Consider the following 18,609-nt stretch of genomic DNA (forward strand, 5'->3'; position numbering starts at 1 on the left):
CGCCGCTGTAGGGCATTCAGTCATTTATCATTCTGATACTAATAATATCATATCATATATATAGATGCAGAAATGCCTCAATCCTGTAATCAGAGCACTAATTGGATTACTATGACATGCACATGCACTATATTGCCAAAAGTATTCACTCATACATCCAAATAATTGAATTCAGGTGTTCCAATAACTTCCATGGCCACAGGTGTTTAAAATTAAGTCCTCAACTTTCTGCAGAGTCAATCTCTACAGACCTGCAAACTTCATATGTTCACCTGATTAGTTCAAGAAGCATGCATAGAGAATGTTTTTCTAGTGATGACCCCTTCCTGTTCCCACATGTCTGTGCACCAGTGCACTAACCAGGTAACATAAAGACACGGATGAGCGAGTTTGGTGTGGAAGAACTAGACTGGCCTGCACAGAGTCCTGACTTCAACCAGACAGAACACATTTGAGATAAATTAGAGCAGAGACTGCGAGCCAGGCCTTCTCATCCAACATCAGTGTCTGACCTCACAAATATGCTTCTGCAAGAATTATCACAAATTCCCATAAACACTCCTAAACCTTGTGGAAAGCCTACCCAGAAGAGTTGAAGCTACTTTAGCTACAAAGTGGGCCGACATCATATTAAATCCTTGGATAAGGATGGGCTGTCATATGTGCATGAAGGCAGATGAGTGAATGCTTTTGGCTATTTAGTGTCTGTGTCAGCAGTCGTCCTCTCATGCACCTGTCGCTCATTCAGATGTGCAGAAATTCTACATCAGAGGTGTGCAAGCAACAGAGATACTTATAAAAAGTAAATTTAAAGAAGACTGGGGAAAGATTTTTGATTTTCTTCCTTATGTCATTTTAAAATTTTCTTCTAATATCAGTGAAATTTTTAATGGATGAGCAGAGTATCTACAAAGTACCTACATTCAACATCATTCTTACCTTAATTTTTCTGTTCAGTCTGTCTTCTTCAACAAAACACAAAGACAGCAGTCATCTTCAAGTTATCTAGATACGATGCAAAAAAAAAAACCCTACTACCCTGCTCCGAATTTTATCCTGATTCTTTACTAGCTTGGTTTTCTGCATGAAGCGTCCTCGTGTCGCTGGCCTGCAGCAATCAGCCGAACATGAAGTGATAGGATACTAACTTTCATGTACTCCCTCGGTCTCTGTCTCCCTCCGTCCTGATCTGTCCTCTCCTTACCTTCTGGGTCAAAGGGAGGTTCAGCCCACGGCTACTGTTCAAAGTCATAAATGGTTTTAAGCCCAAAATGTCACCTGTTGCAAACACTACACTTCAAAAGAGCCAGAGGGCCTTTGATATGAGTCAGCTTTGAACAGTTCTCATCTGCTTTGAGACCATCTGTGTTCAAACACTGGCAGGGAGACATAGATGAGAAACCGAACTAAGGCTAAGCAGGCTCACACATTAAACTCATGGCAGCTCATTTGTATCTGAACATTTTTGACGCACTTCTGTTGTTTGTATTTTAATCTTTTGTTCTTTCAGAGCACTAAGCGGCTGTTAATATACAGTCATGGTAAAAAGAAGTACACCTATACAGTTCTTATCGGGATAAATTAGGTAAATATGACCTCAAAAGAACAACACATTAGGATATAATGTGACATTATTCAGACCTACTACAATGACCATTAAGTAGGTCATTGACCTACTTAATAGTTACACCAGTGAACAATTAAGTGAATCATCCTGGTGGAGGACCGTTTTTCTTTTTTACAGAAAAGAGGCTTTCGCTTCTTCTAAACAAATCATACCTTTTCAGTCTTTTTTCTAACTGTACTGTCGTGAACTTCAATATTTAAGATGCTAACTGAGGCCTGTAGAGTCTGAGATGTAGTTCTTTGTATTTTTGCAGTTTCTTTGAGTATTACACAATCTGTCCTCAAGGTCAATTCGGTCAGGTCGGGACATTCCCTCTCAGGGTGATACAGTTATCTTGAATATTTTGTGAATAATCTTTCAAATTGAAAACTTTGTAACCTTTCCCAGACTGACAGGCAGCAACAACTGCTTCTTCAAAGCAATGACTTCTGCTTTTTTTTATAGAGACGCTCACAACCTACCCTCTTAATTCCTGTAGAAGCAGTAAAGTTGTACTATATTTTTATATTTTACATGTAAAATAAAATGTAATTTGTTGTTCATACGAGATTGTATTTAGCTAATTTTAAGATATGTTGATATATAAAACCTCAAATATGAAGGAGAGTGTATGAAAATGCAGATGAGTGTAATACTGCTTCCAATACTGAACTTTTGATTGAAATACAAATGAATTCAGTTAATCAAACTGTGTCAAATAAAACTGGTGAGAGCTAAGACTATAAATCAGAAAGAATCTGGATATAATAGAGGTGCTCACACTTACTGATGATTGGATAATCGAGTGCATTTGATTAGCAGCACCTGGCTGGTGTTTACATTTAGTTTTTGTATACTGCTCCTGCAAAGTGGCTGAATTTTTGTTAAATATATAATTACTTGTTGTGTTATGTAGTTGATCCGACCTGCCGAAGGTAAAATTGTATTTTTATGTCCCGACACATAAAATGTTATGAATGAAAGTGTGTGTACTTTCATTTTTGTGTACATACTTTTGATTTGAATGAGAGAAAGAAGGAGGAAGAGACAGTAGATAAACATTTCAGAAAATTGCACACCGGTTGTGTACTTGGGCCAAACCACAATTAGGTCAAGCAAACAGATTTAGCCCGGAGCAAAAGCAGCATGTATAACATGTTTATAAGGCAGTGTGAAACAAGCAGCACTGTGTCTTATGGTATTTACATTATTTTTAGTATTGAGGGCTAAAAGCTTTACTACACAGTAGAGCCTCAAAAAGCAGCAATCATCTCCCTTTTTGAAAAGGTTATCTCAGCATGCAAAATCCTTAAAGATCTTGTCTTCTATCTACAGAGATGTAATAGAGCAACAGGCTGGTTTTGAACTGTATGCAAACGTATTATCTGTCAAAGTTTTTTGGGGTGCTATCTATAGTAAATGTCAGCTGGCTCACTTTCCCAAAGGTGCATATGTTAAATGAAAACTTCATCTGTGTGTGTGACAAGCTGTGTGCAAAACAATGTGAAATATCAGCTTGAGCATTTAATATCCATTTAGATACATATATATGGATTGCAGTCCAAAATGCAGTGTTATTGAGTCATTGCATCGCCTGACACACCCCATTCCTCCTGCTGGGAATGACTTCAACACTCACTCATGCTGCAGCATTCTGAAGAGGCACATTTTGAATGAGTACCTAGTAACATCATTTTGTCATGGTTACACCAATGTGAAATGACAACCACCTCCTAAATAAGCCCTTCAAGGGAAATTCCAGTGATACATGTCCACCACATCTAACTAAAATAGGCAAAATTAAATCATTAAGATTGTAATTATTAACACCTAAAAATACAACATTATCTTGTTAAAATTTGCTGGGAAGCATTTGGTTTCTGGAATTGTTTCACTGGGTCTCTCACAGCTGGAAAAAGACAAACACAGAAGACTAAATTATCTCTATATGTGTGACTCAGCAGCGACAAAATCCACCAAGAAAAGCTGAGAATGTAGATTCCCTCAGAGCCACTCTGCATTATATTTCAGCACGTGTTGAACTGTCATATGGTGCCACATTTATATCTTGATGTTACTAGTCAAAAAATTTAAATGCATCACTTAGAGTTGTAATTGTGAGCATTGTAGCGGTGATTCAGCCCAAAGAAATTGCACAAATTCTGTTTTGCAACAGGCGGCTAGAGACACGTGTCTAAAGATATAATGTAAAATTGGTTCTTTGCTAAGATGTCTGTTACGTGTCGTCACAACAGCAATCCGTCCCTTGAGTTAGGTGCCTTTTTTTATACTTGAATGATTCGAAGGTCAGTGTTAAGCAGCTTAACAAACAAGAACAAACATAAACATTCATCAGAAAATGATCAGGTGCAAGGAATGGACTGAAAATCAGTGAAAAAGCAGCCAATGTCTGATGAAAACATTTAAAAGACCTACAGAGAGCCTGATGAAATATTGCTCAAGCCAATTTTTTTTTTTTAAATTACAAGAAAGTCTGGCTCCTTGGACGCAGACTATTAAGAAATGAGAGATGTCTCAACACTTGTACTGCTGTCGCCACTAACCTGAGTATACATCACAGATCTCTTAGTCTGTCTGATTCCACAGGTGGATGTAGATTTAAGATTAACTTTTACATGCACAACACAGGCAAAGCACACGTTTTGTTAATGGTCGCCATAAACACATGATATTTTTAATGTTGTCATATATTAGGAATATCATATAATGGCTTGTGACCATTTTGCATCCCATTTTTGTTTAATCTAAGCTGAGAGTTGTGGTTAGATTTGTTTTAATATACTGGAACTTTAATGTGTAGTCCGCTTTTACAACAGAGTAGTTGTCAGTTAGTCAAATTGTACTCAAATTGTAATGTAGTTTAAAAGAAAAGGTGGTTAGAGAAAACCTACTTCCTCTCTATAGCTGTGCACAAACGTGCTAACCAGACATCCTAACTTCCTCATTTCTAAACACATTGTTTATTCTATATGGATAGCAATCATTGCTTAAAATATTAGGTTTGTCTTGCTCACACCCTTTTATTCTTGACATGTAAAAAAGTACCCAAAAAATCAGCGTAAATTAATAATACTTGTATCAGTATTTCGCTCAGATAAATCTCCATCCAGCCGTTTATAAATCGCTGAAACAAAATCACCTGTGTCCTCGCACTCACTGTGCAAAGTACCCTCATCATGCCAAAGAAAGAGAATTAGCATAGTGAGAGGGGAAGTAGAAAAAAACAGTAGAGGTGGTTACGTAAAGCCCTACGTAATGGTTTATTTATGTCGGTGGGCCAATAAAATGTGCTCTGACTTCAGCCGTCATGACGTAATGCGATCTACTCCAGAATAGCGCGCGGCGGAGGAGCAGCCACACGGTGCAGTTCAGCTCTTTCTCTCTCCGGACCGTCTGGCCAATGTTTGTTTATTTATGTCGGATTCGTGCGGTCCGGAATAAGGCTGGCAGGGCGGGATTTGCGGCGGCATGTCGGCGTTAAAGGAGAACCAGTGTTACGGGCTGTCCAGCGGCAAACTGAGCCGCGGCGGTAACATCTCCGTTTTTCACGTAAAACTCACTGACAGCGCGGCAACAGCCATTAATACCTTCCAAAACGGCAAGGTGGGTCATTTTCTAAAGTATTTTCTCTTCAAATAATTACAGTTAAGTACACTGACATTTAAATTTAACGTACCACTTTGTCAAAGGAACAATTTTTGGGTTTTTTAACAAAGGAAAAGACGAAGTGATACTAAACGCGGGTTTGTTTTTTGTGTGTGCTTTAAATTTCGGCCGAAGTTCACCACTACCTTCCCCGGTTGTTGACTCCTACAAGCTCCCCCCTTTTCAAGCTATGAAATGGAAATACATGTTGCATAATACAACGCAGAAGCGTTTCCCTGTGTGCTGATGTTTGTAACGAGCTGCTGGCCCACTGCTCACAAGCTGCTGGCAAAGTACTAGGAATGCTAATCAGTGCCGGGGTCGAGGAGAGGAGAAAGGAAAAAGGAGGACAGGCTGTGTGTGTAGGGGGGAGGAAGGGAGGTTAGTTGTGGGAGGATATTCTGAATTGGATTTAAAGACATGGAGTACTTGTGTGATTTATTTTTCTTTTTTTAATTTGCTGAATATCATAAAGATCAGAAGACAGATGGACGAACTCAGGCAAACATTTGACCCAGTTAATCATAAATGAATCAGACGCTGCAGGAAGTGTAAAGCAGAGAACAGTCATGTACACTTCCTCAATGCACTAATTCCTCCTAATACAGATAGGAAACTCCTCAGTGAAGAAATGACAGCTACAAGCTTTTCTGATGAAAGGTGGAAACCACGCTGCTCATGTCATGTCCTCGCTTTCAGCGTAATACAGCTGTGATGAGATCGAGGGGGGAAAGCACCTGATGAGGAGCAGGCTGTAATATGCATATATCAGTGTTTCTGAGCATGCATTTAGGTTCTTTATTTAGCTTTAAGCATGTCTATTCAAATCCTACTTGGCTGGATCACAGATACCAAAAAAGAAAAACCCAAAAAACACCTCCACACCTTACTCTGTACTAGCAGCCACCTCACTTTCTCTGCACTCATCAACAGGTGGACTTATGCAAAGGTCAGAATCGAGTCATCACATACTTTCCATCCCTGCTGCAAACGTGTCACTTTGGCTAGTTCGCTCCCTGTGAGAGATGATACTGTGTTTCATCATATTTTTATCTGTGGAGCTGCTTATTGACCTTAGCCAGTGCAAGGGGATGGAGGAGCAGCAGGACCTGGAGCAGACAATGGTGCATGTACCCATCTGTTTAAATGGGAACTGAGCACTCAAATAATACCTGACATGCTTGTTTAATATCCTGAGTTTATTAATAGGACTGGGTTTGTTCTTGATATGAACGCAATGGGTGTAGGGTTTCTTTTTCTCTTTCGGATTCCTAAGTAGGAGGGGGAAGTAGCTTCTGGGTGGTGAAAGTGAAGCAAGTACAGAGCTTAACAGTGACTTAACATGCATTCATTTTAATGGCCAGCAGGAGGTGACTTTTCTAGTTTCAGGAAGAAGTCCAGTTCTAGAAGTCTATTGGAAAATGACCCTGCTGCTCACTTGATCTGTACCCTTATTATATGGTTGTCTGATAACTTTATGGTTTCAATTACTAGTTTCACAGCTTATTCAATACAGCACGATTCAATAAGTGTCCAGAGGGACAGTAAAGTGGCATATCTCCCTTGTTTTTCCATCATATCCCTCGCTGTTTATAGACAGCAAGAGAGGGATGGGCCTCACTAACCAATGGATGATGTCACAACAGCATTGTCTTATATCTTATATACAGTTGGTGTGCACTATGCAGGTTAAGAGCTAATTAGGAAAGCTCACATCTTTCTAAATCGATAACCCTGTTCAAAAATAAATAAATAAATGAATACATAAATAATCTTCCAACTGTAGCACTTGAGACCTGTAATCAGACCCTTACTGGGCCGCTGCAAAAGAAGGGATACTACCTTCACTTGCAAGCTGGTGTGGGGTTGTGAGAAAAAAAGATGTTGGAAAATTCTCTGAAATGCTGTTCACAATTACGAAGAATAACAGTACACAAAACAAAATGAAAATGGGCTACTAGCAGCCAGAAAACCACCAGAAGCATTCAGATGAATAGTGCAGACCACAAAACATCCTCTACTGCCCTGCTCTATATGTATATGTGTGGGCTTGTTTTACTATACTTGTGGCATCTGCTAACCTTGTGGAAACTATTATAACTGGACTCCACAAGTTTAAGGTTAAGCATTTGTTTGACGTTGTCAACGTTAGCAAATGAAGCACTCATACAAAGAGGGTTGTGAGAAAACGAGTCAGTATGTTAATGCTTGTGGGGTTTTAAAGATGCACACATCTAATGTTTTCTCTCTTTCTTTCTTTTTTTTTCCCCCCCCACCACAGGGCTGGTCGGCCCAACCCACCATCTGTTTTAGTGGAAATGAAGGGGTAAGAAGGACGTCTTACTGCTGACACAAAGCGATCCTAACACATTTTAAAGCTGATAAATCTCAATCTTTCAATCTCAATCTGCTCTTTTTCTTCTTTCCCTATTCATATTACAGAGAATCACCATCCCTTGTTCGGAAAATAGAGATGAAGTCAGGAATTTCACCTTTGGTGTAACTAATGTTGCCCGTGATAATCCCCACGGAAGCTTTGACTGCATCAAACAGCTCAGCACCAGGTAAAGGCAGCAAAAAGCATCAGTTTCGATATAGGAAGGGTTTTCAGATTAAAATAGAGTTGTAAGGCTTTAACTGTATTGTTTTGTCTGAGGTGGTTAAATGATTATATGTTTACTTAGTATTATAGATGTAGAAATAACTGACTGCCTCAATGAGTATTAATCTTTTCAAATGTCTCTGCCCCCTGCTGCTGTGTGAAAGTTACCCTGCTGCTAACGTTTCTCTGCCTTTAAATGCCAGAGAAAACTCAGGGTTCCTGACTGCATAAGCATAGAAATGCACTGAAGTGGATTTAAATGTCATGTATTGGCGAGGCAGACAAGTAGTCCAGCATGCATCTAACTGAACACTACCTAAAGCAACTGCGTCCTGAGAAACAATCTTTTATTTGACACGGATAACCTTTGCAAGGAGTCGTTAAAGCACTGTCAGGTCGCTGTCTGTACACGCTGTCTTCTCTCCTCCTCTCAGTGCCGCCGAGGAGCTGTCATGTCTCGGGGTGATTCAGAAGAAGATGACAGTCAAAGCCACAGATGAGTCGTACGATAAAGCTCGTCAGAGCATGGCCCAAGCCGAGGAGGAGACGCGCAGCCGAGGGGCCATTGTCATCAAACACGGAAGCCGCTACCAGGGTATGAAGTATAGAAAACACTTGCACGTCCACAGAGCGTACTCTGTTATACAACAGATAACTCCAGCTAAGCGAGAAGATTGGCCTGAAGAAAAATTTGTTCTGTGCTTATAAGCACAGACAGCCATATTGCATTGGTTGCCTTGGCAACATGTGTAGTAACCAGTGACATAGTAACGGCCTGTCTTGTTTTCTCCTGCATGTTTTGTCCTTTTGTGTAGCTATCTGTAAACTTTCTATATGTGATACAGTGGTTTTAAAGAATACATGGTCTCTATGCACATACAGAAACTGCGTTCTGCACATGTTCCTCAAACATGAATGTGCATGATGAAACCAATGATTTAGCTTTTTTTTAACAAACCACCAAACCATTTCCGTATGAACTGATATATTATAGCCTGAGTCTCAACTGCTTTCACCGAAAGGGCACATAAATATACGCGTATATATGTAGATGGGTTTTGTTGATTCTGTCATTTCAGAGGAAGCCTTAAAAAGAGAAAAAAAACTTCCTTACAACAGGCTTGTGCAACCATGTGGTTACTTCTTAAATTAGACAGCAGGCTTTGCTCGCTGAGATGCGTGTGCATGCAGCTTCGTAACCTAAATGTGGGTTTCTGAAAGGTGAAATGAGGTCTTGTCTTTGTGTTTCTCCACATCTCTGCTTTTGGAGAAAGTTCAGGAAGAAAGTCCTTTTCCCCCTCAGTATCTGATTTTGCTTCTCTGTCTGGAAATAGCAATACATGTTAGGAAATGAAGCACAAGGTTATTTTTGATGATTGAAATCTCAGGAAGTGCTCCCCTGATGTCATTGATGTAAAAAAATGTCCTGTTTCTTTGAAGGCAAGAAGGTAACAGTGCGAGCCCCAGCCCCTGCTCTGGCCAGACTCACCAAGCCAAAACACTCGTCTCTTCTCAGCAACATTAAGAAGGGAGTCGGTGCGTCCAAGCCGAAGAAAGATGCCTGTGCATCAAACAGGAGAAGCAGTTGTGATTTGCAAGAGAAGCCCCTCAGGGAGAGAGTAATGCACCTGCTGGCTCTAAGGCCATACAGGAGGCCCGAGTTGATCCTGAGGCTGCAGAAAGACGGGCTGACAGCAGGAGACAAAAACATGCTGAACTCTGTACTAATGGAGGTATTTCTGTTCCAGTTTTATACAAACATAACATGCAAGCATTAGACTGTGTTAAAACTGCCTTTATGCACGTGACTCTTGGTTTCCTTAATATCAAGATTATGTTTTTGCAACCTTTGACAAATCTGTAAAGAATATGAACACACATGGATCAGTTTGGGAATCAAACTCTTAAGTCAACTCCTCAAAAACAATTGTCTTAAGTCTTTTCTCCCCTGTTTTTGTGCATGCTTGTGTTCAGGTCGCTCAGCTTAATAGTAGAGACAGCACATATGTTCTGAAGGACAGTCTGTATAAGGAGCTGCAGAAGGACTGGCCCGGCTACACCTCTGGAGACCAGCAGCTCCTCAAGCGCATCCTTGTCAGGTAACTTAGATAAGGATGTGCCTGCTGCTGTTTTCATACTTTATGACTACTGCAGAGCTCTCAGGCCCTACGTTTCTTCATTATAATTTGTTAAGCTTAAGGAATGGAAATAACTGGCATTTTAGTTCATTTTCATCACTTTGTAAATCACTAAAGTGGCAAAATTTTCAGAGTTCAGTGATTATGTCTAAGTGTTTTTGAGGGTTACAGGTTGCTTTTCTGCAGTGATGTAATTTCTCAAATTTGTGTTTCTGTAAATAGAGTCAGTTTCAAAAAAATCTTTTTGCATGTTTATGTAAAGCAACCGTTACACTGGCAGCAACAGTTCAGACCTGCATATGTAGGTTTTTTTTTCTTTTTTTTTAAGCTGCTGTGATAATTCGAGAGTATGAAATGACATATTTGGACAGAAGATGCAACGATTGTGAAATTCTGAACCAAAATGAAAGTTTACCGTAACAGTTTGGCTGATGATAACGATCGACATTTAAAAAAATTAATCCGTTCCCTTTTTTTGTGCCAAGCCATTCATGATCATCCTTGATGCCAGCTTCATATCATCTTGGTTGAATTGTGCCGAGATGGTGTTCGTATTCAGCAAACATCCCTATTCAACTGTTGTAGTTACTCATAATACAGAAGGAAGCACTCAGGTTGCATAAACCAGTCTTAGTTTGAAATTTTCTTCAAATGCAGTTTCACAGCGATCGAAGGCTCTGATGAAACTTATTCTCACAGCGAGTGCTCTGGTGCTGCGGATAAATTCAGTTAGCAAGAGGCCACATCTTAGAGTTTAATTATCTGATCTGTGTCACCGTCAGCCGTTCGGAGGAGACTGCATGAATTAGGCCTGTATGGTTGAAGCAGAAGGTGAACTGATGGTATTTGCATATGTGGGTCCCACTACGTAGCATGGAGGAGGAGGTGTGATGGTGTTGGAGACTTATTCAGGATTCAGTGCAAAATTTAAACAACATATTTGGCAGCAACACGTCATCCCATCTGGTTTGTTTAGTGGGACATTTATTTATTTAAATAACAGGACAATGAGCCACTGGACACCTCCAGGCTCTGTAAAGCCTATTTAACCAAGAAGGAGAGTCAGGGGAATTATGGGATATGTTTGATCACAGAGTGAAATAAAGGCAGCTTCTAAAAGCATAGCATTGTGGTGCTTTTGATTTAGACTTTTTAAATATTTAACACTTGCATCATTTATTTTTTTTACCATATTATTATGTGTTTATCTGGAGGGCTCTGCTGTTGCATTGCACTGTACAGCACATGCAAGAAAGAAGAATGGATTCCAGGGAAATGCTAATTAAAGCTGATGCCCTGTGTTTTCTGTGCAGGCGACTGTTTCAACCGCAACAGAACCTCCTCGCTGTCCCTGAGGCCCAGGTCAGCCCACTGCGAGACACGCCCAACTCTTCGCCAGCACACCGTCCAAAGCATTCCCTGCCAGAGGAATACACTGACCCTTTGGCCTCCAAGAAGCCCAGGATTTCCCATTTTTCCAGCAAAGCAGCCAGTGACAAGTCAAAAACGAGGCCTTCTAAACAAGCTCACGAGGACATCACAGCAGATGACAAGCAAAGAGTATCGCTTGATCCTCAGAGACTTATTGACTCCTTGTCAGCAGTCTGTCAGCAGGAAGAAAAGGTGGCTAAAAGGTTAGAACCACCTCACGCTCCCCCGAAAGAACCCGAAATTCCACAAGATCACCCTCAGGATAACTCAGATCGCCCCCCGTCCCTTCTAACGGTGCCAGATCTTACCAAACATACAATAAAAAAGAAGAAGCGCAAACACAAACACAGAGACCATGTGAGAAACTGCTCCTTATTTGTCTTTTAATAGTTATTCCATTTGATGTGACACATTGCTAATTTGGATTTGTATTCATTTGTCAAGGAGAAGGATAAGAAGAGAGACAGGATGGAGAAAAGAAAAAGACCCAGCTCAGAGCATCCAAACAGCAAAGCCTCTCTGGACTGCACAGGTGAGGCCTAATGGCTGCTGACTCATCAGCACATGTGCTGCTTGTTTAGTTTTTCACTTAGCTGACATGTTTCTGTTTTTCTTTCAGAGCCGGCTGACATTTTTTTTGACTCTAATGCACTTCGAGTGGACAGTGACACACCAGACTATTTATTGTAAGCATCATTCATTTGAACAAGTATTTGCAATGGTCAAAAGGGGTTGTTTACTTGTCTTAATGCACTTTTATTCAATAATTTCCTTTTCTTCTTTTTTCCCGCCCTCTTCACAGGAAGTACACAGTGATTTGTAGCCACGAGCAGAGACAAAGTTACAAACAGGACTTTAACAAGGAGTACAATGAGTATCGAGATTTACACGCTCGCATTGACAGCGTGACGCAGCAGTTCATGGATTTGGACACACAACTCAAGCAACTCCACCATGAATCACATAAATATAAGGTAGATGTACAGAAAGTCTTTATTTTTCTTTTCTTTTTTTTTTTTTAAATGGAGGAAGTTTGCATAAACATCCTCTCATCTTTCTTTGCTGTTTGTAGTTAGTCATTAGACACATACCGTCCACTTTATTAGGTACACCTTACTTGTACTAGGTTGGACCCCCTTTGGTCTTAAGAACAGCCTTGGTTCTTCATGGCATAGTTTCATTCTTCAGAGATTTTGGTCCGTGTTGGATTGCATCACACGGTTACTGCAGATTTATCGGTTGCACATCCATGATGTCAATCTGCTGTTCCACCATATCCCAAAGGTGCTTCATTGGATTGAAATCTGGTGACCGGAAGCAGAATTAAGTGCAGTGACAACTGAAACCAGTTTGATAATGTTTGAGCTCTGTGACAGTGTGTTATTCTCCAGAAAGCAGCCATCAGAAGATGGTACACTGTGGTCATAAAGGGAGGGACATGGTTAGTAACAATACTCAAATAGGCTGTATTGTTTAAATGATGCTCAGTTGTTCCTAGGACGTCCAAAATGTATCAAGAAAATATCCCCCACACCATAATATGACCTGTCGCCTAAATTTGTTAAACTTACGCAAATTGTAGCCTCAGTTTCCTGTAGTGGCAACAAGTTAGGTCTTCTGCTTCTATAATCCATGTGCCTCAAGGCTGCAAGTGCATTCAGCAATGCTCTTCTTTATACTTGTTGGCCCGAAGCAGTTGGGCCTGTAAAGTCATTGCTTTGGGAATCCCCAAAGTAGCAACCTCTAACATCAGTAAGACATTTTCACCTACAGAATTGCCACTATGGGTGAAGGATTTATTTTTGGCTTATTAGACTGAGCAGATGAACAAGTGTACTTATTAAAGTGAGCAGTGACGTGTATATGTGGCAAATTCAGTCATATTTTTCCTATATCAAACGTTCACACACAATGGGGCCCCTGTACCAGCATTTGGGGGGGTGAAATTGTTAGGTCATGGTTCCTGAAGCCTAATAAACAAAACCATGAAGACAAACAGTGATGTATTATAGTTTTTCTGTGATCTTATAGTCACATAAGGATTATTTTGCAACTTTTCACAGACTTGATTTAAATTAATCTTCATTTCTGTATTTATCCCTGGCAGACGGTTAGAAATCAAATTCTTCAAGAGTATCGAAAAATTAAAAAGGTAATGACTTTCTTAAAACTCCCCACTTTTTTTAAAAAACCACCGCTTTTAAATAATCAAGTTTTCCTTTCCTCACTACAGTCCAACCCAAACTACAATCAAGACAAGGCTCGCTGTGAATACTTGCACAACAAACTGGCACACATCAAGAAGCTCATATCAGAGTACGACCAGCAGCAGCTCCGTGTGGAGCATGCCGCTCTGAACTGAAGAGCCTAACTCGGAATGACGAGTGAACTTCACGAGTACGACAAAGATCCCCAGCCAAAGGGGATTCATGCTGCTGAGCTCAGTGCCATCATGCTTAGGTCTGTGGTCTTAATGGCTAAATATAGTATCATTAGATCTACTGCGATTGTTGGCGAGGTTAAGTCTAAGTTTTGTGAGGAGCTGGAGTGATCGGACGGCAAGATGAGGGATTTTCTTTGAAAGTGGTCAAAGTGATGCTACTGCAGCAACACGGGAGTAACATTAGTTTTGCTCTAAAACCTAGAGCTAGGGTCTTACTCCTCAAAATGCAAACACATGAGGAAATGAGGTGAAAAGCCTTAAAAACATTTGGAGATTCTCATCCCTATTACACCTTTTAGTCATTGATTTGGGTTTTTTGTGTGAATTTAATCAATTTGAGTATTTACTAACATGTTCTGTCAAACGCATCAGTGTTGAGGTTTAAACTATAAACATGAAAAAATAATAAACTACACGCTGTACCCACCCAGACAGCTCATACAAATGGCAGGTGAAGGTTAATGTCTGATGGCAGCTGGGACGCAGATGTGTCCTGAGAAGAATCCGTCCTGTTCTTCGGGTTTGGTGAGATTACAAGTCTTGCCAGTTGGCTGTGACTGCCGAGTTTTGCCTTGTGCTCCAACTGGACTCGATTCATAGTATTCCACTGGTACTGTGCTTCAGGTGATTTTCCTGGATCACTGAAGACTGTTATGTTGAATGTCATGTGAACTTTAAGTTGTAATCAGGGAATGTGTGTTCCGCACGAGCTTCAGTAAAAGTGTAAATTTAAAATAGGTTTTAATTGTCTGGAAGGATGTTATTATACTGTTTCTGGGAAGGAATCGAAATATGAAAAGACGTAGTTGCATGCTGTGTACTTTACAGAATGCATGATGCATTACTCAAGATTTTGTCTGAGATTCAAATAAATCTGTTTATACTCATTTTGTGTGATACTTCTCCTTATTTACTGTAATTTTACTCTAAATACCAAATAAGAGTAATGAATGATGTAAGATGAAAAGGACACTGTAATCATCGTTTTGATGCAGAAATACTACTTTATGCCTGTAAAATGTTGTCTTTGACATCTTTTCAGATCAACTAAAAAGGGGGGAAACAAATGTGCTTTTGCCATAAGCTTGCAACAAAGATGTGTGGTTCATCCCTTGAGTTGTCTGGGTTTTTTTTTTTTTTTTTTTTGGGGGGGGGGGGGTTATGCTCCAGAGTTTTATAGATTAGTTTTAGATTCACAAGTATATTAATTTGGTCCTGTTCTAAATTAATCAAATGAAAAAGGTCTGTAATTAATTATTTTCTCTCTAAACCTCGATTCACAGCTTGATTATTCAGTCATCACTCTGTTTAATAATAAAGAAAGGCTCCCACCCATAGGCTAATATCCATTGCGTCAATCTGAAAACATGCTTCTGATTGGTCCGTTTTCCTCTCTGCTTTTTTTCTTACTGTCAACCTCAGTAAGCAGCTTCATGCACTTGCTAGCAAGCTAAAAACACGGGATGTGCCATGTTTATGTAACTGAACTGCCCTTGAACTTTGTGACTTTCATGACGCGAAAAAAAGACACACATTGCTAAATGAACGCTTCTGGTGAGTAAATGAAGCCGTTATTCGGAAATATCGGAAAGGAGCGTGCTAAGCAAAGTAGCTAAGCTAACTGAGGTTGCAGCTGCTTCAGGTGGTGATATTTGCAAGAAGAAAACATGCAAAGAGGGTAATAAGATGCATTGCTGCTGGGAAGTAAGCGTATTTGCTGCAAAACACATGTAAAAAGACAGCTTTAGTTGGTGCACTTACTAAAGCTGTTCATATCTTAGGTCTCTTATACCTCATATCTTCCATCTCCTATTGCTGTTTGTGTTTATGAATGGATGCAGAAAGAGATGCAACGAATTGCCACCAATGTAGAGTTTAATCAAGGTTGGCTTTTTATTTCTGCGTCTTTGAAGCAAAGAAAATGCAGTTAACTTCTAGCTAACAATCCTAACATTGCAGATGACTAGAGACAAAATAACTAGAAGCTTTCAACTCCACTACAAGATAAAAATGCTTTTAAAAATATCCAACTCTTCTTGTTGTCCCACCTGTTTTCTGCAGCTTGTGTTGCCGCCTGTCTCTACAGTCATGGCAGGACTTTTGAAAAGAGCACTAAGGCTAAGGACAGCTCTGAGATGTCTGTGCGACTACAACATGCTCTCACGATCTACAGCCACTCTTTCACCTGTTGACTTTCACAGTCCTTTTCTGACCTGCAGCTCAGAGCAGATTTTGGCCTCCACTCGTAAGCTACATGCTGGGGCAGACGGGTCTAAAGTATCTCCTTCTGCAGCACCAGAGAGGTTGCCTTTCTGCAGAGTAACTGAGGAAGATCTGGCCTTTTTCAGGAAGATCCTAGCAGGCAGAACCATTGTTGACCCTGATCTGGTGGAGCCTAGTAATGTGGATTGGCTAAAGTCTGTGAGAGGTGAAGGCTACAATTGAATCCTTAATATAGTTCATAATAATAATCTACTGGTGTTGATGGCTCATTTTTCTGTTATATGTCCTGCAGGTTCTAGTGAAGTGTTGCTTAGACCTCAGACAACAGAGGAAGTATCACAAATTCTAAGGTAGATGGTAACCAAATCAACAGAAAGGTGTTTATCTAGTCATCAGACTTTTTCACGTTTTGTTTTTCTCCTATAGTTACTGTAACAGTCGTAACCTGGCGGTGAACCCTCAAGGAGGAAACACTGGGCTAGTTGGTGGCAGCGTGCCAGTTTATGATGAGATAATTCTCTCCACCTCTCTAATGAACAAAATCCTTAACTTTGACAGTATCTCTGGTAAGTTTACTAGTTTAATTCAAAAGAATTCAACTTTGTCGCCATAGGCTGACAAATACCTGACAAATGTGTTTTTGATTTATGGTTACTTGTGCTGAAAATTCTCAAAGATCACTTTGTTTCCCTCTCAGGTGTTCTGACCTGTCAGGCAGGTTGTGTCTTGGAGAACTTGTCTTTCTACCTCGAGGAGAGAGACTATATAATGCCACTGGATCTTGGGGCAAAAGGCAGTTGCCAAATTGGCGGCAATGTAGCAACCAATGCAGGTGGTCTCCGGCTGCTGCGGTATGGGTCCCTACACGGGACTGTGTTGGGTCTGGAATTGGTGAGTGCTGGACTTTTGATACTCTTCCCCCCCCAAAAAAAGTAAAGCTTATTTTCAAATCTGTAACACATGCAGGTATTGGCAGATGGGCAGGTGTTGGACTGCTTATCCACCCTGCGGAAAGATAATACAGGATATGACCTCAAACAGCTCTTCATAGGGTCAGAAGGCACTTTAGGAGTCATTACTGCAGTGTCCATCCTTTGTCCACGGAAACCCAAATCTGTTAATGTTGTTTTCCTGGGTAGGATTTTCTATTTGCTTCTCAGATATACCTTTGTAAAAGATGATAGAGAAAGTTTTGTAAACCATTAAATGCGTTGCTTTTCTTGGAGATTAGCAACAAAACTCATGTGTCTATCTCTGCTGTTAGGTTGTGAGACCTTTGAGCAGCTGCTGAAAACATTTCAGCTCTGCAAAGGCATGCTGGGAGAAATTCTGTCTGCCTTCGAGTTCCTGGACAGTGAATGTATGAGGCTGCTGAATACGCATCTCAAACTACCCAATCCTATATCTGGTATAAGCACGTTTTCTCTCTCTCTCTCTCTCTCTCTCTCTCTCACACACACACACACACACACACACACACACACACACACACACACACACACACACATCTGTAACGATCCTATAAAACGAGTGAGCACACGCAGACCTGCCCTTTCCGTTTGCTGTGCAGACTGTCCATTCTACATCGTCATTGAAACTTCGGGATCTGACCCGACCCACGATGCGCAGAAACTCCACAACTTTCTTGAGGAGGCAATGACATCATCGCTGGTCAGTGATGGAACGGTAGCAACTGAGGAAGCAAAAATAAAGGTCGGTGGACATGATTGGGAAAAATATGCTTCTGTTGCATACAGTGAAGAAACTTAAGTATTCCAAGATTGATCCAAGATCATTTTATGTAATTGCATAGGTAAATATAATGCCAAATGATAAAAACATTTTCTGCTCCCGTTTTCTCAGGCTCTGTGGTCACTGCGTGAACGTGTCACTGAGGCACTGACTCACGATGGCTTCACCTACAAGTATGACATCTCCCTTCCAGTGGAACGGATCTACCAGCTGGTGACAGACATGAGGAAGCATCTGGGAAACCGGGCCAAAAGTGTGGTGGGATACGGACACGTAGGTAAGACGACTTGATAAAATGATCTGCACATACTCTATACACATATACTACTGTCAGCTATCATCCAATTCTCTCTTACTTATCCTGTAGGTGATGGTAACCTCCACCTGAACGTCACTTCTCCGTCTAAAGACCCTGCTCTCCTGGCTGCCATTGAGCCATTTGTTTATGAATGGACAGCCAGCTGTCGTGGGAGCATTAGTGCAGAGCATGGACTGGGCCTGAAAAAGAGGAACTACATTTACTACAGTAAACAGAGCCAGGCTGTGGCACTGATGGGTAACATCAAGGCTATGCTGGACCCCAAAGGCATCCTCAACCCGTACAAGACTTTACCAGACAACCTGAAGCAGTGATGTACGCAGAGGTCATGCTCGAGTTAAACTTTAGTTACCGGTACAACCTCAACCCTATATGGCGTGTGTGTGCAGTTAAGGTGCTTTTCACACATTTGGTGCAGAGCTGACAGTT

General features: G+C 40.7%; 2 protein-coding genes across 2 annotated transcripts; both read left to right on the forward strand.

The window, feature by feature from the left end:
• Window positions 1-4,944: 4,944 nt before the first annotated feature.
• On the forward strand, window positions 4,945-14,773 carry LOC146552297 (RNA polymerase II elongation factor ELL-like). The gene is made up of 12 exons (XM_085257624.1): window positions 4,945-5,230; window positions 7,554-7,598; window positions 7,715-7,836; window positions 8,309-8,469; window positions 9,315-9,607; window positions 9,849-9,973; window positions 11,326-11,800; window positions 11,888-11,975; window positions 12,063-12,129; window positions 12,246-12,417; window positions 13,551-13,595; window positions 13,677-14,773. The coding sequence occupies exons 1-12, from the start codon at window positions 5,096-5,098 to the stop codon at window positions 13,803-13,805; spliced, it is 1,857 nt and encodes a 618-aa protein (XP_085113750.1). The 5' UTR covers window positions 4,945-5,095; the 3' UTR covers window positions 13,806-14,773.
• Window positions 14,774-15,303: 530 nt separating this feature from the next.
• d2hgdh (D-2-hydroxyglutarate dehydrogenase) lies at window positions 15,304-18,584 on the forward strand. The gene is made up of 10 exons (XM_085256364.1): window positions 15,304-15,440; window positions 15,948-16,314; window positions 16,402-16,459; window positions 16,536-16,675; window positions 16,807-17,000; window positions 17,076-17,244; window positions 17,374-17,517; window positions 17,680-17,822; window positions 17,973-18,138; window positions 18,229-18,584. Exons 2-10 carry the CDS (start codon window positions 15,975-15,977, stop codon window positions 18,492-18,494), a joined length of 1,620 nt encoding a protein of 539 aa, XP_085112490.1. The 5' UTR covers window positions 15,304-15,440; window positions 15,948-15,974; the 3' UTR covers window positions 18,495-18,584.
• The last annotated feature ends 25 nt before the right edge of the window (window positions 18,585-18,609 follow it).

Source organism: Mchenga conophoros, linkage group LG19, assembly GCF_057382185.1.
Source record: "Mchenga conophoros isolate Kocher_MC1m ecotype Shallow Benthic linkage group LG19, M_conophoros_male_GT1.1, whole genome shotgun sequence".
Taxonomy (NCBI): Eukaryota; Metazoa; Chordata; class Actinopteri; order Cichliformes; family Cichlidae; genus Mchenga; species Mchenga conophoros.